At 37.5% G+C, this 24,935-nt stretch overlaps 1 protein-coding gene and 1 pseudogene across 4 annotated transcripts in view; both read left to right on the forward strand.

The window, feature by feature from the left end:
- Nucleotides 1-23,698, forward strand: part of LOC139360871 (importin subunit alpha-3 pseudogene) — a 36,892-nt pseudogene extending 13,194 nt beyond the window's left edge.
- Nucleotides 1-24,935, forward strand: part of LOC105476709 (myotubularin related protein 8) — a 116,575-nt gene that overhangs the window by 85,996 nt on the left and 5,644 nt on the right. For 3 of the 4 annotated variants that reach the window (XM_011732891.3, XM_011732889.3, XM_024791229.2), the window contains one exon: nt 23,709-23,835. The exons of the other annotated variant lie outside the window; for it this stretch is intronic. In XM_011732891.3, the coding sequence (XP_011731193.2) occupies nt 23,709-23,835 (127 nt within the window). The remainder of the gene's footprint in view (nt 1-23,708; nt 23,836-24,935) is intronic. 4 annotated transcript variants of the gene reach the window in all.

Consider the following 24,935-nt stretch of genomic DNA (forward strand, 5'->3'; position numbering starts at 1 on the left):
TAAATATACAATCATGTCATCTGCAAACAGGGACAATTTGAGTTCCATTTTCCTATTCATTAGTAAAATGAATATCCTTTATTTCTTTCTCTTGCCTGATTGCCCTGGCCAGCACTTCCAACACTATGTTGAATAGGAGTGGTGAGAGAGGGCATCGTTGTCTTGTGCTGGTTTTCAAAGGGAATGCTTCTTAAGCTGATAAGCAAATTCAGCAAAGTCTCAGGAGGCAAAATTAATGTGCAGAAATCACAAGCATTCCTATATACCAATAACAAACAACCACAGCCAAATCATGAGTGAATTCCCATTCACAGTTGTTACAAAGAGAATAAAATACCTCAGAATCCAACTTACAAGGGATGTGAAGGACCTCTTCAAGGACAACTACAAACCACTGCTCAACGAAATAAAAGAGGACACAAACAAATGGAAGAACATTCCATGCTCACCGATAGGAAGAATCAATATCGTGAAAATGGCCATACTGCCCAAGGTAATTTATAGATTCAATGCCATCCTCATCAAGCTACCAATGACTTTCTTCACAGATTTGGAAAAAACTACTTTAAAGTTCATATGGAATCAAAAAAGAGCCCCCATTGCCAAGACAATCCTAAGTCAAAAGAACAAAGCTGGAGGCATCACGCTACCTGACTTCAAACTATACTAAAAGGATACAGTAACCAAAACAGCATGGTACTGGTACCAAAACAGAGATATAAACTAATGGAACAGAACAGAGTCCTCAGAAATAACACCACACATCTAGAACCATCTGATCTTTGACAAACCTGAGAAAAACAAGAAATGGGGAAAGGATTCCCTACTTAATAAATGGTGCTGAGAAAACTGGCTAGCCATATGTAGAAAGCTGAAGCTGCATCCTTTCCTTACACCTTATACAAAAATTAGTTCAAGATTGATTAAAGACTTAAATGTTAGACCTAAAACCATAAAAACCCTAGAAGAAAATCTAGGCAATACCATTCAGGACATAGGCATAGTCAAGGACTTCATGACTAAAACACCAAAAGCAATGGCATCAAAAGCCAAAATAGACAAGTGGGATCTAATTAAACTAAAGAGCTTATGCACAACAAAAGAAACTACCATCAGAGTGAACAGGCAACCTACAGAATGGGAGAGCATTTTTGCAATCTACTCATCTGACAAAGGGCTAATATCCAGAATCTACAAACTCAAGCAAATTTACAAGAAAAAAACAACCCCATCAAAACATGGGGAAAGCATATGAACAGACACTTCTGGCAATTAACAAATACAGATAGTAATAGACTCTGGAATAGTTCCTCATTTGGTTCCTCTGTTCAGCCACCAAGTAGTTCAGACTGCTGCACCTCAAGCTGTGGGCAACTTGGCCACTGGAATTGAAGAGCAAAGAGAAGTAGTTTTGAATTATGATGCTCTTTCATACTTGTGGGCAATCCTGACACATCCCAAAGAGAAAATTAATAAAGAGGCAGTATGGTTCCTCTGTAACATTACTGCAGGTAATCAGCAGCAGATATAGGCAGTAATTGATGCCAATATTGTACCAAGAATAATAAACCTTTTGGATAAGGGGATATTGGCACTCAGAAGCTGACTGTAAAAGATGTACAAGTTGTACAAGTAGTACAGGATGGACTAAGTAATATATTAAAAATGGCTAAAAATGAGGCAGAATCCATAGCCAATCTTATAGAAAAATGTGGAGGACTGGAGAAAATTGAAAAACTTCAAAATCATGAAAATGGAAACATCTACAAATTGACCTATGAAATCATTGCTCAGTTCTCTTCAAATGATGTTGATGAAGATCTTAGCCTTGATCCAGAGGCAATTCAAGGTGGAACATTTGGTTTCAGTTTATCTGCCAGTATACCAGTAGAACGGTTCCAGTTTTAGAACAGTATTGTGGAAGTTAGGTGCAATTTTATATATATTATATATATAAATGTATATAAAATATTATATATATATGTGTGTGTATATGTATGTTTGATCCATCAAGCTTAGCTCATGGGATCTGCTTCTGCATTAAATTGGGAAAGAAAATGTGAAGATTTCATTTGGAATCACAGAAAATGCCCAAATGTGGTCAAGATGGTGAATGGGTATGAGTGAGAATGAGTGGCAAAATGTAATGAAAACTTTACATGAATGCTTATTTAGGCTGTTCATAGTAAAAAGGGCTACAGGTCACAGATCTTCAGTGCCTGAGAAAGAACATTGACTTACTCTATATAAACTGAGGGGAAAGTGTAGTACTATTATCTTCAAGGCTTGTAAGCAGAAAAGATAATTGGATGCCCGTATAAGTAAAAGGAAAATGAGCCTAGGCCTTGCTATGAAGCAGTGTCTGAATGGAAAATGTTGAATGAATATCTGGCTCAGTGATGGACAGTCAGGATCATCTTTAAAATCTGGGGCTCTCATTCATGAATTAGACTCCTAGTCCTGGAGTGACTATGTACAGGAGTGTGGTAGTGGTGCTGTATATGAACACTTGCAAGCTTGTTTTGCCTTCAGGTGGCTGATAACCTAGTAAATCGTCAAAATGTGATCATGAGTATTAATGTACACTGGACATAAAAACAAATACCGGATCAGCAGCACACATTTGTTTACTCTGCAACTTATATTTTCTATTTCCCCTTACCCCTTTTCCTCCCCACCCCTACAAGTTTTTATTTACTTTACCTAGTATGACTTTCTTCTTAGTTGACTCTCAAGTCAGAAAACATTTCAGGAAGGTTTTCCTGTGCATTTGCACTGAATGAATGTTTGATGTTATGAAAGCCTTTCCTTATCAAAGCTAATTTGTGTATATTTTTTGCGTGAAAAAAAATCATAACTTTTTCTCAAAAGAGACTGTGCTGCAGTACACAAGTTGCCATAATAGTATAAAACAGTAAAATGTACTTAAAAGGCCATGCTTTTCACTTTCCGGGAGAACATAAAGATCTTTGCATGAGGTAAATCTACAGCATAATTCATTTTCGGATTTTGTTGGGTCCTGTAGAGAAGAAAAAAGTTTCAGTTGTGGTAGAATACCATGCTGTATTTAAATGTTACTTGTTTTCAAATTTTGTTTTATATGAGAATGAGGTGGAAACTTCTAAAATGGAATTTGTCACATATGTACTGCTTCATAAAGACTGATCAAGTGGTTTTTATAAATTGAATAATACCTCAGTTTCGAGGTTACGTACAGTAAATGTGATGTAATTTGTACACAGTAAGAGCTCTTTATAAGATGGCTCATTTTAGGAAATCCTGTGCCTTCCCCTTTGAGCACAAGTATTGTGTGAACCACAGTTTGCTATAAGAAATATATCACATTAACCACCATTAGCCTCTATATATACTTTGTGTTTAAAAATCAACTAGTAATTCTGAAACACTGTAGAATGGATAAAAATTGTTTTGTGAGCATAACTCTGTTGAATTAGAGTATTTTTTGCAGCATGTCTTGTCATCAGAAATATAATTCAAGTTTAAAACTAGTAACAGCAGAAAACTAGCTTATGAAATTTATCCAAGTTGAGTGCAAGCTAGGCTGTCTTGGGGAAATAAACATTAAAACTTAAAAAAAAGAAAAATGTTCAACATCATTAGCCAATTTGGTAAATGCAAATTAAAAGCTCAATCAGGTATTACTACACATTTATCAGGATGGTTAAAATTTAAAAAACATGGTGACAGTACAAAGTGCTGTCAAAGATATCGAAAAGCTGAATTTTTCCTGCCTTCCTGGTGGGGATTATAGTGACTTTGAAGGATTTTACCTCTGATAAGAATCATGAGATGGCATTAACACACAGCAAACTTGAAGTGATCCTTTGACAGGTTTGCACCTGGGAAAATCCTTCACAGCACGAGGCCATCCAGACTCTCTGGTATAGGCCTGAGGGCATAACCCATAAGGGGAGGAGGGCTAAGGAACTCATGAAGGAGAGGGGGCTGACATATCTATTAATATATGATGTTGCTAGGCAGCACAGCGAGGAGTCTGTGGGTCAGGAAACTCTGAAGACCAGCAGCAGCTTGGGGTCTTTATTGCCCTACAGTTTTTCTTGTCTATGGGTAGTAGATGTTTTGTGAAGTTTTGTAGTGTATGTAAAGCAGGCAGGCTCTAATGCCTAAAAATATACTTATGTGGGCTATATTTAAAACAATTGGATGTGTAAAATTTTCAGATTGGTACCATCAGGCTTTTCAGCTAATGGGTTCCTAACCTATGATGAAGAAGTAAACAGCATAGGGTCCATATACAGAGGCTATCTGTGGTTCATTTATATAACAGTCTGTCCTCTGGCCCCATGGTATTTTTTGCTTGTTTTGCTTTTTGTAAAATATACATAACATAAAATTTACCATTTTAATCATTTTAAGTGTACGGTGTAATCAGCAATCAGAAGTTGTGTATCTACCATCATTATCCATTTCCAGAACTCTTTCATCATCCCAAACAGAAACTCCATAGTATCACAAAATAACTCTCCATTTTCCCCTCCCAGCAGCCCCTGGCAACCTCTATTCTACTTTCTATCTTTATGAATTTACCTATTCTAGGTAGCTCATGTAAGTGAAGTCATACAATATTTGTTTTTGTATGTGTTTGTGTCTGGCTTATGTCACTTAGCATAGTATTTTCAGGGTCCATCCATGTTGTAGCATGTATCAGAACTTCATTCCTTTTTGAGGCTGAAAAATACTCTATTGTATGGATATAGCACATTTTGTTTGTTCATCCATTAATGGACAACTGGGTTGCTTCCATCTTTTGGCTTTGGTCAATAATTTGTCTATGAACATTGGTATTAAACTGTCTGTTTGATTTCCTGCTTCGAGTTCTTGGGGATATATACCTAAAAGTGGATTGTTGGATCATATGGTAATTTTATATTTAACTTTTTAAATGACTTCCAAGTTGTTTTCCACAGTGGCTGTGCCATTTTACATTCCTACCAGCAATGCACAGAGGCTCCATTTTTTTCTGTATCCTCACCAATAATTGTATTTTTCCTTTTTTTTAGATAGTATCCATCCTAGTGGGTATGAAGTAGTATCTCATAGTTTTGATTTGCATTTTCCTTGTGACTAGTGGCATTGAGCATATTTTCATGTGCTTATTGTCCATTTGTGTATCTTCTTTGGAGAAATATCTATTGAAGTCCATTGCCCATTTTTGAATTGGGTTATTTGATTTTGTGGTTGAGTTTTAGGAATTCTCTATATATTCGTTATATCAATCCCTTACCATATATATGATTTGCAAATATTTTCTCCCATTCTCTGATTGCCTTTTTATTCTCTTTATAGTATCTTTTGGTGCACAAAATTTTGATAAAGTACAGTTTATCCATTTATTCTTTGTTTCCTGTGCTTTTAGTGTCATATTGAGGAAATCATTGCCAACTTCCATGTCATGAAGATTTCCCTCTATGTTCTCTTCTAAGAATTTTACAGTTTTAGTCTTCTAAATCTTCTTGTGGGAAAAAAAAAAGAATTTTACAGTTTTAGTTCTTGCATTTAGGTTTACCTCCAGAGAATCTAGGAAACAATTTGTGTGTGTGTGTGTGTCTGTGAGAGTGTATGTGTGTGTGTGTCAGAAACATCTCATTTTAAGTTTTATCTGAGGTACACTAACAGGAGAGCCAAAGTGATAACATCCTTTAGTTTATCTAGTACCTCATTGCTCCAGGCTCTCACTGAAAAATGAGACTTACAGGTGACTCAGTAGCAAATATTGGAGGTGAGGAGTGTGTTGGAGCCAGAATATAAACATTCCTATCAAATGTTGGATCTTCTTTACCAGTGTGCGAGGTTGGAGCACTAGGAGCTTGTCTTACCAGATTGAGAATAGTTCAGCCTTCTGAGTTCCAAAGGTAACCCCGAGATTTAATAGAGAGGTCTTGTACCTTATGTGGGGCAGTTTCCTATCTGCTGTAGACGATATTTATGTTCTCCCAAATTCATATGTTGAAATCGTAACTCCCAATGTGATGGTATTAGGAGTTGGGACCGAGAAGGCAAAGCCCTCATAAATGGGATTAGTTCCCTTATAAATGAGACCCCAGAGACATTGTTTGCTCCTTCTGCCATGTGAGGACACAGCAAAAAGACAACCATCTATGAAGCAGGAAGAGGACCTTCACCAGATGCCAAATCTGCTGTCATCTTGATCTTGCACTTCCTAGCCTCCATGACTGTGAGGAATAAATTTCTATTGTTTATAAGTCACCCAATCCATGGTATTGTGTTATAGCAGCCTAAGTGGACTGAGACACCATCCCCTCTCATTGAAGTGTTTGCTCGCAGTTGTGATAGCCTCTGAGACAGAATCTTGGCAAGGTTTAGTAAGGAGGATTTTATCAATATAATGCCAAAGCTGAATTTCTGGTGGAAATATGGGGCAGGCATCTAAGTCATGTCTGCACATGTTTGATCACAGGGCTATTTGAGTATTCCATAGGTCGCTGGGAAAAAAATACACTCTTCACCCTCAAAAGTGAAGGCAAATTGTGATTAGCTCTTCTACAAAATATTTCCCAATTGGAGCATGTTAGGCAAGTATATAACTCCGTACAATTTATCTATGTTGTTTTGAATGTCGTCCATTAAGGTGATGATATCTGGTAGAAGTGCTCCAATAAAAAGGTGCTCTTATTTAACTCTCTGTAGTTAACCTCTCTTTATTAATAGTGGCTTTACACATAGGCTTTACCAGGGAATTGACAGGTGAGATGGTAAGAATCAGTACATGTTATTTAACTAAGCTATGATGGCCTATAATCTTTCAGGGTCTTGCCTTAGCTTGTTCTGTGCCATATTTACCACCTGCACTGGTAGGGGAAAGTTAATTGGTTCCTACCAGGTAGTGCCACCAATACCATAAAAGCATTAGGTTCTGTGGAGTTACTAGCTGATTGAAGAAGTCTATTCAAATAATGGGAAAAGGGATAGTCTCAGGGGTACAACCAGATTCAAAGCATCTTTTAGCAGAACTGGATCAGTTTTAATAGTTAAGTAAATAATTGCTCCTTTACATAATCATCCTCCTGGACAGGGTGAGGGTTGAGGGGATTCCTTTAAAGCATGAGTGATTCTTAGGATTGGGGAGATTTGGGCACCCATGTCCAACAAAGCCAGCCAATGTTGTGGAGCCAAACTACAGTTAATATGATTAAAGGGTGATTGTCTGCTGGAAGTAGCCACCTTCTGCAACCACCAGATCCCTATGTGGGGGTGGGTCCCTGCCACTGAAGGAGATCAGGAGCAGGTTTCCCAAATGAGACTGACTTTGAATACCTGCTGCAGATTGTAATCTAACCCTAGTAAATGTTAATACTTGTTTCACCAATGTATGAGAGAACATCCGATTTGGGCCCCTTTGTCCATTAGAGTCCGATGTAACCCCTTTTGTTTATCTCAGGGCTCAAGCTAAACCATGGACCTGGCTCTACGTGGTTTGCTTGGTCTAGAAGGGTGCAGCATAACTGTTGGTAGTAATTTTGATTTAGGCTAGATGGAGTTATATTCATAAAATTAACAGGCAACACTTGAGTTTGTCTTTCATGTATTTCTACTAAATCGAGTGAAGCTATGAACTCTTAAATTGTTTTAGCATTAGCCATTATTGCCCAAAAGGAGGACTTACACTTGTCAGGAACCCTCCTGAGAAATAAGTAGTTAGATGTGGGACTGAATTCAGTTTCCTCTGGACTTGCCAAGTCATCGTGCTGCAGGTCATCTGTTGCCTGATAAACCCACCTCAACATCCCCAGCTGATGGAGGAGATCTTTAGCCTTGGTTAACATTTTCCATTGACAGTCTTCCCAGGCCTTTATAAGGCCTGATATAGGATGGGAAGCCCACCAAGCCATAAAAATCCACATCAACAAGGTATATGTGGACTGAGGCACAAAGCCTCTTTTGAGGGTCATTCCTACCTTCCATGCTTATTATGTGGGATCCTTTAGCAGTGGCACCATTTTTTTCCATCTTGTACTATGGCAGCCAATTGTTTAATTCCCCTATTAGGTGGAGTTTGCTCCCTGCCAGATATATTCTGTATATATAGTCAGACAGCCCCTTTTTCATTCAGTTCCTGGGTCAGGTCCTTAAGGAGAGACTGGATGTAAGGGCAAGAAAGAGGATGCATTTTCTGCTCCAAAAGAGAAGTGGCCATCTTCTTTTGTTTTTCTGTTTTATGACTTTGCTGGTGGTTACTGGCAAAGCAGAGGGTAAATGGCCCTAGTCCCTAGCATGATGACACCATGCTGCTGCTTTCTTCTTTAGAGGTCACCAATTCTCTTCCCCAGGATCTTCCCTTCCAACTCATCTCCTGCAGGAGTTTGAGTTTCTGCCTACTCTCTGGGCAAACCCTGGTGAAAAGCAACCAACAGCGAGGTCCAACATGCACCTACTTTATGGTTTGGAGCATCCCTTGAGTAGGATAGTCACTTCCTTTGGTGTCCTGGGATATAACTTTCCTTGACTTAGTCACTGAAATAATGCTTTAGTCGGCTCAGCCAAAAGATGGAGAGCTCAGTATACTTCCAACAGAGGAATGGAATGAGAGTATCAAAAGCATTATTGTCATGATAGCAGAGGACTACTAGCTGCTTGCAAGTGTCTCTCCCAGTTGTGCTTAGGAGACCACATCAGACTGACATCTCTGCCTTATCAGCTTGTTTGCCTGCCATAGCAGTGTCCAGGGACAAGGATATTCTCTCATCTCAGAGTATTCTCATCACATATTACCAGTCTGGCCATGGGGAACTCTCCCACTATAGACCATTATGGGATCTGGGGTAACCCACATGTGATCCATAGGTATGTACTTTCCCTTTTTCTATTCAGGCCCACAAGTGCCGACCTAGTGCTTTTCTAGTGGGAGACCCAGGTGAGCAGACTGCCCTTCCCTGGGCAGCTTGGTGCCTCTCTCTCAAAAGTCAGTTCTGATGGCGAGGATTTACTCAAATACTGGCACTGCCACTTCTCCAGTCTCATGAGGCATGGGGGAGACCATAGAAAATGTAGAGTGCAATTCAGTACAGAAGAATGCCATGCCAAAGTTATGCGAAGGTGTTCCAAATTCTGAGTCCCAAGTACTTAAGGTCATCCAGGGTTGTTTTGACATTAATCCTCCTATTCACTTGGTAGGTCCCATATTGATTTCCTGGTCATCACTAAAATTCCATCCTTGTTGCCACTTGTAATGAGTTGAGGGATTTCAGGACTGATCAAGGAGAAAACGAAAAGATATGACCGCCGTAGCACACAACAAGCTTTTTGAGGGGGGCGGGTGTAGGGTGTTCAGCAGGCATGTTTGCATGAGTGTGGAGGCCAGCACTCAGAAGGGGAGAAAGGCAAGAAAACTTCTCTTCAAGAAAGAGGAATATCAGAGGGGTTTACATGTCTAGATCACTAGGCAGCATGTCAGGAAGTTGCTGGGTCAGAGGGTTCTGAAGGACAACAGTGATGTGAGGTCTTTATTACTCCAGGGTTAATCTTATCTTTGGTTAGCAGATGTTGGGTGCAGTTTTGTGGGGTATGCAAGACAGGAAGGCTCTAAAGGGTTAAAAAATGCTTACTTTGGCTATTTAAAACAATTGGATTGTGTAAAAATTTGATTTTGGTACTGGTAGGCTTTTGAGCGAATGGGTTCCCAGCCTGCTCAGAAAAAATAAATAACATAAGGTCCATATGCAGAGGCTACCTTTGGCTCATTTATGTAATAGAAATATGAAATAGTATGGAGCCACTTTGAAAAACAGTTTGTCAGTTTTCTAAAAAACTGAACATGCAAATGCCATATGCCCCAACAATTGCACAAATTGTACTCTTGGCCATATATGCCGGAAAAAAAATCAAACTTTCTGTTTATATGAAAACCTCTACATGAATATTTATAGCATTTTTATTCATATACTCAAAAACTGAAGACAGCCCAGATGTCCTTCAACAGGTAAATGGTTAAACAAACTGTGGTCCATCTGTACCATGGAATACTGCTCAGCAATAAAGAACAAACTAAATATATGCAGCACCTTGCAGAGAATATGTTAAATGAAAAATGCCAATTTCAAAATGCTATCTACTGTATAGTTTCATTTACATAAATTTCTTTACAAAATTAAAGAAATAGAGAACAAATTAATGGTTACGAAGGGCTAAGGACAGAGTCCACACTCTGAGGGGGTGGTGGATATGAGGGGGAGGTGGGTGTGGCTACTAAAGGAGAACAGGAGTTTGTCTAGTGGAATTGTTGGTATCTTGACTATCAGTTTCAGTATCCTGGTTGGGATATTGTACTGCAGTTACCCATTGGGGAAACTGAGTAAAGAGTCCATGGGAACGCTATTATTTCTCTTTAAATTTACTTTTAAGTGTAGTAAAATACACTTAAAATTTACCTTTTTGACCATTGTTAGGTGTTAGTTCACTTTTTTAGGTTTTAGGTTAGTTCCATTTTTAGGTTTTAGTTCAGTAGTGTTAGGTCAATCTTTAGAACTTTTTCATCTGAAACCCTACCCATTGAACAAATCATTTCAACTGAAACCCGATCCATTAAACAAATCATGCCACCTAGTCCCTGGCAACCACCAATCTACTTTCTATCTCTGAACTTGACTAATCCAGGTACCTCATATAAGAGGAATCATACGATGTTTTTCCTTTTGTATCTGGCTTATTTTACTTAGCATAATGTCCCCAAAAGTCATCCACATTGTAGCATGTGTCACAATTTCCTTCCTCTTTAAGGCTGAATAATATTTAATTGGTTGTATATACCGTATTATTTTTTTAATCATCTGGCAGTGGACATTGGGTTGCTTCCTCCTTTTGGCTTTTGTGAATAATACTGAATGGAACATGTTTGTAAAAGTATCTTGAGTCCTTGCTTCCAATTTTTTTTTTTTAATTTTTTTTTGCAATGGAGTCTCGCTCTGTCACCCAGGCTGGAATGCAGTGGCACAGTTATAGCACACTGTAACTTGTAATTCCTGGGCTCAAGTGATCTTCCCACCTCAGCCTCCCGAGTAGCTAGGACTACATACATGTGCCACCACGCCCAGCTAATTATTTTATTTTTGTAGAGACAGGGTCTTGCTATGTTGTTCAGGCTCCTACTCTTTTGATATGTATCCAGAAGTGGAATCGCTGGATTATACGTTAAATCTGTTTTTACATTGTTGAGGAAGCACCATAGTGTTTTAAATAGTGGCTGCATCATTTTATATTCCCATCATCAGTGGACAAGGTTTCCAATTTTTCCACATCCTCACCAACACTTGTTATTCTTTGTGCTTTGTTCCTTTTATTTGGATAGTAGCCATTCTAATGGGTGTGAGGTGATATATCATTGTGGTTTTGATTTTCATTTCTCTATTAGTGTTGTTGAACATCTTTTTATGTGTGTCTTGTCCATTTTAATTTCTTTGGAGAAATGACTATTAAAGTCCTTTGCACACTTTATAATTTTGTTGTTGTAGGAGTTTTTAATATATTCTGGATAATAACTCCTTACTAGATACATGATTTTCAAATATTTTCTCCCATTCTGCAGGTTTCCTTTTCACTCTTCTGATAGTGTATTTTGATACACGAAAGTTTAATTTTGATGTAGCCCAATTTATCCATTTTTATTTTGTTACCTATGCTTTTGGTCTTATATCTGTGATATAAGATTGCTGAATTCAGTGTCATGATGTTTTATCCTGTGTTCAATGTAAATAATTTTACGATGTTCACTCTTACCTTTAGGTCTTTTATATACTTTGAGTTAATTTTTGTTTATGATGTAAAGTAAGGGTTCAACTTCATTCTTTTTTATTTTGTCTCTGTTTTTCTAATTTTATTTTATTTTAGGTTCCAGGATGCATGTACATAATGTGCAGGTTTGTTATATAGGTAAACGTGTGTCATGGTGGTTTGCTGCACCTATCAACCTGTCATCTAGGTATTAAGCCCCACATGCTTTAGCTATTAGTTCTGATGCTCTCCCTACCCCTGCCCTTGCTGACAGGCCTCGGTGTGTGTTTTTTCCCTCCCTGTGTCCATGTGTGCTCATTGTTCAGCTCCCACTTATGAGTGAGAACATGCGGTATTTGGTTTTCTGTTCCTGTGTTAGTTTGCTGAGGATGATGGCTTCCAGCTTCATCCATGTTACTGCAAAGGACATGATTTCATTCCTTTTATGGCTGCATAGTATGCTATGGTGTGTATGTACCACATTTTCTTTATCCAGCCTATCATTGTTGGGCATTTGGGTTGGTTCCAAGTCTTAGCTATTGTGAATACTGCTGCAATAAACATACGTGTGTATATATCTTTATAATATAATTATTTATATTCCCTTGGGTATATACCCAGTGATGGCATTGCTGGTTCAAATGGTATTTCTGGCTCTAGATCCTTGAGGAATCTTCACCCTATCTTCCACAATGGTTGAACTGATTTACATTCCCAACAACAGTATAAAAGTGTTCCTATTTCTCCCCAGCCTTGCCAGCATCTGTTGTTTCTTGACTTTTTAGTAATCACCATTCTGACTGGCGTGAGATGGTATCTCATTGTGGTTTTGATTTGTGTTTCTCTAATGATCAGTGATGTTGAGCTTTCTTTCATATGTTTGTTGGCCACATAAATATCTTTTTTTTTTTTTTTAAGTGTCTGTTCGTGTCCTTTGCCCACTTTTTGATGGAGTTGTTTTTTTCCTTGTAAATTTGTTTAAATTCCTTGTAAATTCTGGATATTAGAACTTTGTCAGATGGGTAGATTGCAAAAATTTTCTCCCATTTTGTAGGTTGTCTGTTCACTCTGATGATAGTTTCTTTTGCCGTTCAGAGGCTCTTTGGTTTAATTAGATCCCATTTGTCAATTTTAGTTTTTGTTGCAACTGCTTTTGGCAATTTCATCATAAAGTCTTTGCCCATGCCTATTTTCTGAATGATATTGCCTAGATTTTCTTCTAGGGTTTTTATGGTCTTGTGTTTTACATTTAAGTCTTTAATCCATCTTGAGTTAATTTTTGTATAAGGTATAAGGAAGGGCTCCAGTTTCAGTTTTCTGCAAATGGCTAGCCAGTTTTCCCAGCACCTTTTATTAAATAGGGAATCCTTTCTCCATTACTTGCTTTTGTCAGGTTTGTCGAAGATCAGATGGTAGTAGATGTGTGGTGTTATTTATGAGATCTTTATTCTGTTTCATTGGTCTATGTGTCTGTTTTGGTACCAGTACCATGCTGTTTTGGTTACTGTATAGCCTTGTAGTATAGTTTGAAGTCAACTAGTGTGATACCTCTAGCTTTGTTCTTTTTGCTTAGGATTGTCTTGGCTATATGGGCTGTTTTTTTTTTTTTATTTCATATGAATTTTTAAGTAGTTATTTCTAATTCTATGAAAAATGTCAATAGTAGTTTGATGGGAATAGCATTGAATCTCTAAATTACTTTGGGCAGTATAGCCATTTTCATGATACTGATTCTTCCTATCCATGAGGATGAAATGTTTTTCCATTTGTTCGTGTCCTCTTTCATTTCCTTGAGCAGTGGTTTCTAGTTCTCCTTGAAGAGGGCCTTCACATCCCTTGTTAGCTGTATTCCTAGGAATTGTATTCTCTTTGTAGCAATTGTGAATGGAAGTTCATTCATGATTTGACTCTCAGCTTGTCTATTTTTTGGTGGTGGTATAGCAATGCTTGAGATTTTTGCACATTGATTTTGTATCCTGAGACTTTGCTGAAGTTGCTTATCAGCTTAAGGAGCTTTTAGACTGAGACGATGGTGTTTTCTGGATATAGGATCATGTCATCTGCAAACAGAGACAATTTGACTTCCTCTCTTCCTATTTGAATACCCTTTATTTCGTTATCTTGGCTGATTTCCCTGGCCAGAACTTCCAATACTATGTTGAATAGGAGTAGTGAGAGGGGGCATCCTTGTCTTGTGCCTGTATTCAAAGGGAATGCTTCCAGCTTTTGCCCATTCAGTATGATATTGGCTGTGGGTTTGTCATAAATAACTCATATTATTTTGAGATACGTTCCATCAATACCTAGTTTATTGAGAGTTTTTAACATGAAGGACGTTGAATTTTATTGAAGGCCTTTTCTGCATCTATTGAGATAATTATGTGGTTTTTGTCATTGATTCTGTTTATGTGATGAATTACGTTTATTGATTTGTGTATGTTGAACCAGCCTTGCCTCTGAGAGATAAAGCCGACTTGATTGTGGTGGATAATCTTTTTGATGTGCTACTGGATTCAGTTTGCCAGTATTTTATTGAGGATTTTTGCATCGATGTTCATCAGGGATATTGGCCTGAAGTTTTCTTTCTTTGTTGTGTCTCTGCCAGGTTTTGCTATCAGGATGATGCTGGCCTCATAAAGTGAGTTAAGGAGAAGTCACTCCTTTTCAATTGTTTGGAATAGTTTCAGAAGGAATGGTACCATTTCCTCTTTGTACCTCTAGTAGAATTTGGCTGTGAATTCATCTGGTCCTGGGCTTTTTTTAGTTGGTAGCCTATTTATTACTGCTGCAATTTCAGAACTTGTTATTTGTCTGTTCAATAATTCAACTTCTTCCTGGTTTAGTCTTGTGAGGGTGTATGTGTCCAGGAATTTATTCATTTCTATTTCATTCTTTTGCATGTGGATATAAAGTTTTCCCAGCACCTATTTCTTTGAAAGACTGTCCTTTCTGCATTGAATTATTTTGGCACTGTTATCAAAAATCATTTCATTGTATATGCAATGGTTTATTTCTGGGTTCTCTGTTCTATTCCATTGGTCCATATGTGTGTCTTCATGCCAGTACCATATTGTATTGATTACTGTAGCTTAATAATATGTTTTGAAGTCAAGAAGTGTGTGACCTGCAACTTTGTCTTATTTTTCAAGATTGTTTTTGCTATTCAGAGTGACTTGCAATTCCATATAAATTTTAGGATGTATTTTTTCCATTTCTATAAAAAACCACCATTGTGATTTTGATGGAAACTGCATTAAATCTGTAAATCCCTTTGGGTAGTATTGACATCTTAACAATATTAAGTCTTTCAATTCATGAACAGGGAATGTCTTTCTATTCATTTGTATCATCTTTAATTTCTTTCAACAATGTTTTGTAGTTTATTGTGTATAAGTCTCTTACCTGCATGCTTAGGTTTAGTGAAAGCAGGCTTTCTTGTCTTATTCCCAATCTTAAAGGTAAAGCTTTCAGTCTTTCAACATTGAGTATGATGTTTACTGTGTGTTTGTAATATATACACTTTATTGTGTTGAGATAAATCCCTCCCATACCTAAATTACTGAGTTTTTATTATGAAAGAGGATTGAATTTTGCCACATTTTTTCTGCATCTATTGAGGTAATCATGTAATTTTTATCTTTCATTCTGTTAATGTGGTGTCTCATATTAATTAATTTGCACATGTTGAATTATCCTTGCATTGCAGGGATAAATTGTGCTTGATGGTGGTATACGTTCCTTTTGATGTCCTGTTGAATTCAGTTTGCTAGTATTTTCATGAAGATTTTTGCATCTATATTCAATATCAGCAATATTAGCCTATAATTTTCTTTGGTATAAGGGTAACTCTGGCTAACATAAAATGAGTTTGGAAGCATGCCCTCCTTTTTGATTTCTTGAAATAATTTGAGAAGTGTTGGGGGGGAGGGGCAGTTGTGGGCACAGCTTCATCAGACTTAAATATTCCTGCCTGCCAGCTCTGAAGAGAGCAGTGGATCTCCCAGTACAGTGCTTGAGCTCTGCTAAGGGACAGACTGCTTCCTCAGGTGGGTCCATGACCCCCATGCCTCCTGACTGGGAGATACCTCCCAGCAGGAGTCAACAGACATCTCATACAGGAGAGCTCTGGCTGGCATCTGGCAGGTGCCCCTCTGGGACAAAGCTTCCAGAGGAAGGAACAGGCAGCAATCTTTGCTATTCTGCAGACTCCACTGGTGATAACCAGGCAAATAGGGTCTGGAGTGGACCTCCAGCAAACTCCAGCAGACCTGCAACAGAGGGGCCTGACTGTTAGAAGGAAAACTAACAAACAGAAAGAAATAGCATCAACACTGGCTGTTCACGGTGGCTCATGCCTGTAATCCCAGTACTTTGGAAGGCTGAGGCAGGTGGATCACAAGGTCAGGAGTTCAAGACCAGCCTGATGAACATGGTTTAACCCTGTCTCTACTAAAATACAAAAAATTAGCTAGACGTGGTGGCGCCCACCTGTAGTCCCAGCTACTCAGGAGACTGAAGCAGGGGAATCACTTGAACCCAGGAGGCAGAGGTTGCAGTGAGCTGAGATCTCACCATTGTACTCCAGCCTGGAGGACAGAGTGAGACTCCGTCAAAAAAAAAAAAAAAAAAAAAAAAAAAGAACAGCAAAAGAAATATCATCAACATTAACAAAAAGGACATCCACAGAGAAACCCCATCTGAAGCTCACCAGCTTCAAAAACCAAAGGTAGATAAATTCACAAAGATGAGGAAAAACCAGCGCAAAAAGGCTGAAAATTCCATAAGCCAGAACACCTCTTCTCCTCCAAAGGATCACAACTCCTTGCCAGCAAGGGAATAAAATGGGAGGGAGAATGAGTTTGATGAATTGACAGAAGTAGGCTTCAGAAGATGGGTAACAACAAACTCCTCTGAGCTAAAGGAGCATATTCTAACTCAATTCAAGGAAGCTAAGAACCTTGAAAAAAAGTTAAATGAATTACTAACTAGAATAACCAGTTTAAGGAAGAACATAAATGACCTGATGGAGCTGAAAAACACAGCACGAGAACTTCATGAAGCATACAGAAGTATCAGTAGCTGAACTGACCAAGCGGAAGAAAAGATATCAGAGATTGAAGATCAACTTAATGAAATAAAGCATGAAGACAAGATTAGAGAATAAACAATGAAAAGAAATGAACAAAGCCTCCAAGAAATATGGGACTATGTGAAAAGACCAAACCTACATTTGATTGGTGTACCTGAAAGTGATGAGGAGAATGGAACCAAGTTGGAAAACACTCTTTAGGATGTTATCCAGGAGAACTTACCCAACCTAGCAAGACAGGCCAACATTCAAATTCAGGAAATACAGAGAACACCACAAAGATACTCCTCGAGAAGAACAACACCAAGACACATAATCGTCAGATTCACCAAGGTTGAAATGAAGGAAAAAATGTTAAGGGAGAGAAAGGTCGAGTTACCCACAAAGGGAAGCCCATCAGGCTAACAGCGGATCTCGCTGCAGAAACCCTACAAGCCAGAAGAGAGTGGGGGCCAATATTCAACATTCTTAAAGAATTTTCAACCCAGAATCTCATATCCAGCCAAACTAAGCTTCATAAGTGAAGGAGAAATAAACTCCTTTACAGACAAGCAAATGCTGAGAGATTTTGTCACCACCAGGCCTCCCCTACAAGAGCTCCTGAAAGAAGCACTAAACATGGAAAGGAACAACCAGTACCAGCCACTGCAAAAACATGCCAAATGGTAAAGACCATCGACACTATGAAGAAATCACATCAACTGACAGGCAAAATAACCAGCTAGCATCATAATGACAGGATCAAATTCATACATAATAATATTAATCTTAAAGTAAATGGGCTAAATGCCCCCAATTAAAAGACACAGACTGGCAAATTGGATAAAGAGTCAAGAGCCATTGGTGTGCTGTATTCAGGAGACCCATCTCACGTGCAGAGACACACATAGGCTCAAAATAAAGGAATGGAGGAATATATACCAAGCAAATGGAAAGCAAAAAATAAAAAATAAATTTAAAAAAAAGCAGTCTTAAAACAACAAAGGTCAAAAAAGAAGACAAAGGAGGGCATTACATGATGGTAAAGGGATCAATGCAACAAGAAGAACTAACTATCCTAAATTTATATGCACCCAATACAGGAGCACCTAGATTCATAAAGCAAGTTCTTAGAGACCTACAAAGAGACTTAGACTCCCATACAATAATAGCAGGAGACTTTAATACCCCACTGTCAATATTAGATGGAGCAATGAGACTTGAACTCAGTTCTAGACGAAGCCGAACTAATAGACATCTACAGAACTCTCCAACACAAATCAACAGAATATACATTCTTCTCAGCACCACGTTGCACTTATTCTAAAATTGACCACAAAATTGGAAGTAAAACACTCCTCAGCAAATGCAAAAGAACGGAAATCATAACAAACAGTTTCTCAGACCACTGTGCAATCAATTTAGAACTCAGGATTAAGAAACTCACTCAAAACTGCACAACTACATGGAAACTGAACAACCTGCTCCTGAATGACTACTGGGTAATTAATGAAATTAAAGCAGAAATAAATAAGTTCTTTGAAACCAATGAGAACGAAGACACAACATACCAGAATCTCTGGGACACAGCTAAACCTGCCTTTAGAGGGAAATTTGTAGCACTAAATGCCCACAGGAGAAAGCAGGAAAAATCTAAAATCACCACCCTAACATCACAATTAAAAGAACTAGAGAAGCAAGAGCAAACAAATTCTGGCAGAAGACAAGAAGTAACTAAGATCAGATCAGAACTGAAGGAGATAGAGACATGAAAAACCCTTCAAAAAAATTAATGAGTCCAGGAGCTGGTTTTTTCAAAAGATCAACAAAATAGATAGACTACTAGCCAGACTAATAAAGAAGAAAAGAGAGAAGAATCAAATAGACACAATTTAAAAAGCATTAATTCTTTAAATATTTGGGAGAATTCTTCAGTGAAGCCTCTAGCCCTGGGCTTTTCTTTGCTGGGAGGTTTTTGATTCCTGATTCAATTTCTTTAGTCAATATTAGTCTGTTCAGTTTTTCTTTGTGATTCAGTCTTGGTAGGTTGTATGTTTCTAAGGATTTATCCATTTATTCTAGGTTATCCAATTTATTGGTACATTGTTGTCTTTATGATCTTTTAAATTTTTGTTACATCAGTTGTAATGTCTCCTTTTTCATTTCTGATTTTATTTATTTATTAGTCTAGCTAAAGTTTTATCAATTTTGGAATTTTTTTTTCTGAAAAATAAACACCTCTTAGTTTCTTTGTTTGTTTGTTTGTTTGTTTGTTTGTTTGTTTGTTTTACAGAGACTCACTCTGCTGGCCTGGCTGCAGACAGGACAAGGCTCAAGCAGTCCTTCAAACTCAGCTCCCAAGTTGCTGGGACTACAAGCATGTGCTGTTTTCTAAATTTTTTTGTAGAGGTGGGGTTTCTCTGTGTAGTCCAGGCTGGTCTTGAACTTCTGGCCTCAAACAATTCTCCTGCCTTGGCCTCCCAAGGTGCTGGGATTATAAGAGTGAGCCACTGCATCTGGCCTCACCTCTTAGCTTCTTTGATTTTATATTCACTAGTTCTTTTATTTCTTCTCTAGTCTTTATTATTCCTTCCTCCACTACTTTTGGGCTAGTTTGTTCTTTTCCTAGTTCCTGAGATATAAAGTTAGGTTTTTCATTTTAGATCTTTCTTCTTTTTTAGTATCACTATAAATTATCACTATAATTTATCACTATAAATTTCTCTTTTTATTAATATTTTTAATTGGCCAGTCATAATTGTATATATTTCAGGTGTACAGTGTGATGTTTTGATATATTAATAAAATGAGGAATGATTAAATCAAGCTAATTAACATATCTATCACCTCATTTAGCCATCATTTTTTGTGGTGAGACAGTTGAAATTTACTCTCTTCAATTTTGAAATATACAATACATTATTGTCAACCATGGTCAGCATGCTGGGCAGAAGACCTCAAAAACTCATTCCTTTTATCTAACTGCATCTTTCTACCCTTTGGCCAGCATCTCCCCATTCTCTCCTATCTCAACCTCTGATAACCACAATTTTACTCTCTGTTTCTATGAGTTTGATTGTTCTAGCTTCCACGTATAAGTGAGAACAGAGTTTTTGTCTTTCTGTGTCTGGCTTATTTCACTTACATAGTGTCCTCCAGTTCCATCTATGTTGTCACAAATGACAGCATTTATTTCTTTTTTAAGGTAGAATAGTATTCCATTATGTATATATATATCACATTTTCTTTATTCAGTCATCTATTGATGGACTCTTAGGTTGAGTCCATATCTTGACTTTTGTGAATAATGCCAGAATGAACATGAGAGTGCAGATATTTCTTCAAAATACTGATTTCAGTTCCTCTACCCAGAAGTGGGATTGCTGGATCATATGGTACTTCCATTTTTAATTTTTTGTCGAACCTCCATACCGTTTTCTGTAATAGCTGAGCTTATAAATTTCCTTCTTAGTACTGCCTTTGCTGCATCCTACATATTTTGGTATGTTGTGGTTTTGTTTGTTTCAAGATAATTTCCAATTTCCCTTTTGATTTCTTCTTTGACCCACTGGTTGTTTAAGAGTGTGTTTTTTTAATTTCCATATATTTTTTAACTTTCCAGGTTTCCTTTATGCTATTGATTTCTAGTTTCATTCCATTGTGAACAGAAAAAAATACTTGGTATGATTTTAATCTTCTTAAATTTGATAAGCTCTATTTTATGACCTAACATGTGATCTACCTTGAAGAATGTTACATGTACTTTTGAAAAGAATGTGTATTGTACTGTTACTGGGTTGAATATTCTGTATATCTATTAGGTCCATTTGTTCCATAGAGTTGTTCAAGTCTGCTATTTGTTTTTTGATTTCTTTCTCTGATTTTTCTATCCATAATTGAAAGTAGAGTATCGAAGTAATCTATTACTGTATTTTTGTCTGTTTCTCCCATCAGTTCCATCAGTGTTTGCTTTACATATTTAGGTACTCTGATGTTGAATGCATATATATTTATAATTGTTATATTTTCCTGGTGTATTGATTCTTCCATAATTATATAAAATTCTTCATTGTCTCAGTGACATTTTTTGACTTAAAGTTCATTTTGTCTGATATTACTATTGCCACACGTGCATTTTTTCTTTTTCTAAGTTACAATTTGCATGGAATATCTTTTTTTATCTCTTCACTTTCAGTCTATGTGTGCCCTTAAATCTAAAGTGAGTCTCTTATAGACAGCATATAATAGGATGTTTTTCTTAAACTATTCAGTCTTTCTGTGTATTTTTATTGAGGAGTTTAATCTATGAATATATTTCAAGTAATTATTGATAGGGGATGATTTACTGTTGCCATTTTGTTCATTGTTTTCTGTTTGCCTTGTAGGGATTTTGTTGTTGTTCCTCTTTTCATTTCTTGATCTCTTCCTTTATGTTTTATTTGTTTTGTTTGTTTGTTTGTTTAGTTTATGCTTTGATTTGTTTCACTTTTTTTTTTTTTTTTTTTTTTTTTAACTTCTGTAGGTATTTCCTTTGTAGCTACCATGGGGCTTACATAAAATATCTAACAGTCTAACACTCTTGTCTTAAGCAAGTAACAACTTAACTTCAATTATGCACACATTACACGTTTTCTTCTTCTCCCTTATGTTATTCATGTCAAAGTTTACATCTATTTATATTGTATATTCATTGGCATACTTTATAATTATGTTAATACTTTTTAAAAACTTTATACTACAATTAAAAGTGACTTACCCACAATCATTACAGTAATATAGTATTCTTTATTAGTTTATATACTTACCTTCACCAACAACTTTTATACTTTTTTATGCTACTGTGTTGCTATTTAGCATTCTTTCATTTTTGTTTTCATTTTCATTTCCCTTTCAATCTAAAGAGAAGACTTCCCTTTAGATTTCCTGTGAGGCAGGTCTAGTGGTAATGAACTCCCTTAGCTTTTGTTTGTCTGGGAAAGTCTTTAGTTTTTGAAGAACAGTTTTGCTACATATATCATTATTGGTTCATAGTTTTAGTTTTCCTTCAGCTCTTTGAATATATTATCCCACTCTCTACTCTATTCTGACCTGAAAGGTTTTTTTGCTGAGATGTCTGCTGATGGTCCTAATGGATTTTCCTGCATATGACAAGTTGGTTTTATCTTTCTGCTTTCAAAATTCTGTTTTTGACTTTTGACAATTTGATTATCATATGTCTCAGTGTGGATTTCTTTAGATTCATCGTATTTGGGTCATTTTGGCTTCCTAGATCTGGATATCCATTTCCTACCCCAGATTTAGAGAGTTTTCAGTCATTATTTCTTTAAATAAGATTTCTAGTCCTTCCTATCTTCTCTTGGGACTCCCATAATGCATATATTGGTCTGCTAATTAATGGTGTCCCATAGGTCCCTTAAGCTATTTTATTTATTTTTTTATTCTTTTTGCTTTGTGTCCCTCTGACTGGATAATGACAAATAATCTGTGTTTGAGTCTGCTTAGTCTTTTTTCTGCTTGCTCTAGTCTGTTGTTGAACTCCTCTATTGGATTCTTTACTTCAGTTATTGTATTCTTCAGCTTTAAGACATCTGCCTATTCTTTTACATTTTCTGTCTCTTTGTTGAAATTTTCACTTTGTTTATGGATTGTTCTCCTGAGCTTGTTGAGATTTTCCATGAGGGATACTTTGAGTTCTATGTCGGGTCATTCATATATTTTCATTAGAGTCACTTTCTGGAGTTTTAGCTTCTTTCTTTGTTCAGATTGTGTTACCCTTTTTCTCCACATTAGAAAAATCCACTATCACTCCCAGTCATATGAATTGGCCTTGTGTAGGAGAAGACATTCACCAGCCAACCAAGCCAGAGCTTCTGTGGGCCTTTCAACCCATTGTCCTAGTTTAAACTGCTGTCTTTGTTATTAGTGTCCCCCAGGCATCCAGAGTATGTCCAGTTTCATCAATGCTCCTAGGCAGGTGGCACAAAAGCCATTCCCTTGGTAGATCCTGGAGAATTTAGAATGCTGGGTGCATGTTCCAACTTTTCCCCTTCCCAGGGAGAAGCTGGGAACTGGGATTTTCCCCCTACCCTGTGTTGAGCCAGGTACAGGAGCTGTGGTACATGCCTACATGCTAGTTGAAACTGCCACTTTCTTCTCTGTAGCCCTCCGGATACTGTCACATGCCAGACCCTTTCAACTCTTTGAAATAGGTGAGAAAGAAGCCGGTCTTTCAGGTGGCACCTGGAGAAGTTGGGATGTTAGATGTGCAGTCCAGCTTCTTCCATTCTGAAGTAGAAGCTGGGAATGGGGGTTTCCTCCTGATCCTATGGCACTGTGCTGGGAGTAGGGATTATGATGAGTGGATGTTTCTGCTTTTTCTACAGAAGTTTTATTTACAATCTGGTTGGTTTCATACTTATCCAGGCTGCAGAAGCCTCTCCATGAGTTGCTGGATTTCTCATAAAGGGAATTGATCCTTGTGTTGCAATTAAATTAGTGTATCCATTGGGGGAAGGAGAGTCCAGGGCTTCCTATTCTGCCATCTTGGTGATGTCACTCCTCTCCCTTATTATTTCATAAAACTACATGTGAGTCTATAATTATCTCAAAGTAAAAGCATAATTTGATTGTTTAAAAGAACCTCAAGTTTGCTAAAGTCTAAAGTGTCTCCTTCACCTGAGATTTTTCTGCTGGTATCTTTACTCTTTCCAATTATGAGCATGTCCATTCTTTTTAATGTCATCAAATTACAGTACTCATGAGATCTTCCCACCTACTAGGCTAATATTTTCTTGGCACAAGGAAAACATTGGTAATCAATCACTCCAGCTAAACTAACCCACTTCCCCCCCCCCACCCTTTTTGTCTATTTGAGGTTCTGGTGTGGGATGTATAACCGCTTTGACAAAGGGCTGCAGGCCAAGCAGAGTATACTAGAGAACCTCCTGGAAATTAAGAAACAGAGAGCAATGCTGGAGACAGATGTGCATGAACTAGAAAAGGTGAGGAGAAAAGTCCCAAAGAGAGATCTTCTTGCCCATTCTGGGTAGGTCCAGCCTGCTTGGAGTTGAATTGATACTTGTGGAAAGCTCCCTGACTGGCTTTTTTATACTCTTTGGCTTTTCATGTGTCCCGTGTCTACAAAGCTTTCAGCATAACTCCTTTTCTTACTTCCCAAAATGTGGTAAATATGTCACTCAACTAGATAAACAAGTAAAGTTGTTCTCTTTATCGCTTTTTGGATCTGGATGGAATGAGTAGGAGGAACAAGAGGGAATGACTAGGGAAATCACATAGCATTTGTTATCCATCAAGAGAATAAATATAACATCTTGGGTATACTGATAAGAACAGTGCAATTGCTGTTTTCCAATTAAAAATCTTATAAAAGAAGGTTCTTATTTCCTTCCCATGTAGACTGCAAACTCAGCTTATTGAGTGACCATGTTGGACACTTGTTTTTTAATTACAGGTTACAGAACTCAAAAATTATTTCTTGTTGATTTCATAAACTGAGCTGCTTATGAAATGTAGGGATCCCTAAGGGTTTGTTTGAAGGACAGGGGAAAGGTACCTCTTAGAAAAGAATTATTGGAAATGGTGTGCTATTTAGGAACTGGATGTGAACCCACTTTAAGCCAGATAAGGCATAGCTTTTCTGCTTCCTGTAAGTAAACAAATGTCATTTTATTGTGAAAATAAATGTGTTGTGATTACATCAGATCCCAAACTTTTTAATGTCCTCTTGGGAGGCAACAGCCAGTTACTTGGTTCCATTTGAAAAAAAGGTGGGAGGGCGAACTAAAGCATAACTTAAAATCGTAGGAAGCATGCATCCCCGAGAAGGCCCAGTCTTCAGTAGATTAGATGTAGTAGAGAAACTTCTTCTTAGGGCTCCTCTTTTAGCTACTAGCAGATTCTTCCACAAGGCCCTCAGGGAAGGTGCCCTATTCTTGACCCAGCCCTCTCACTTATCCCTGCCTGACTCCTGAGAGAGAATCAGATTCATTTCACATAGACTCAGATCACTCTGGAAAGACTTCTTTTTGAAGTGTGTATGTGTTGTTATGTATGTGTGTTATTAACTTTCTTTTTTTAATAC

Source organism: Macaca nemestrina, chromosome X (genome assembly GCF_043159975.1).
Source record: "Macaca nemestrina isolate mMacNem1 chromosome X, mMacNem.hap1, whole genome shotgun sequence".
Lineage (NCBI taxonomy): Eukaryota > Metazoa > Chordata > Mammalia > Primates > Cercopithecidae > Macaca > Macaca nemestrina.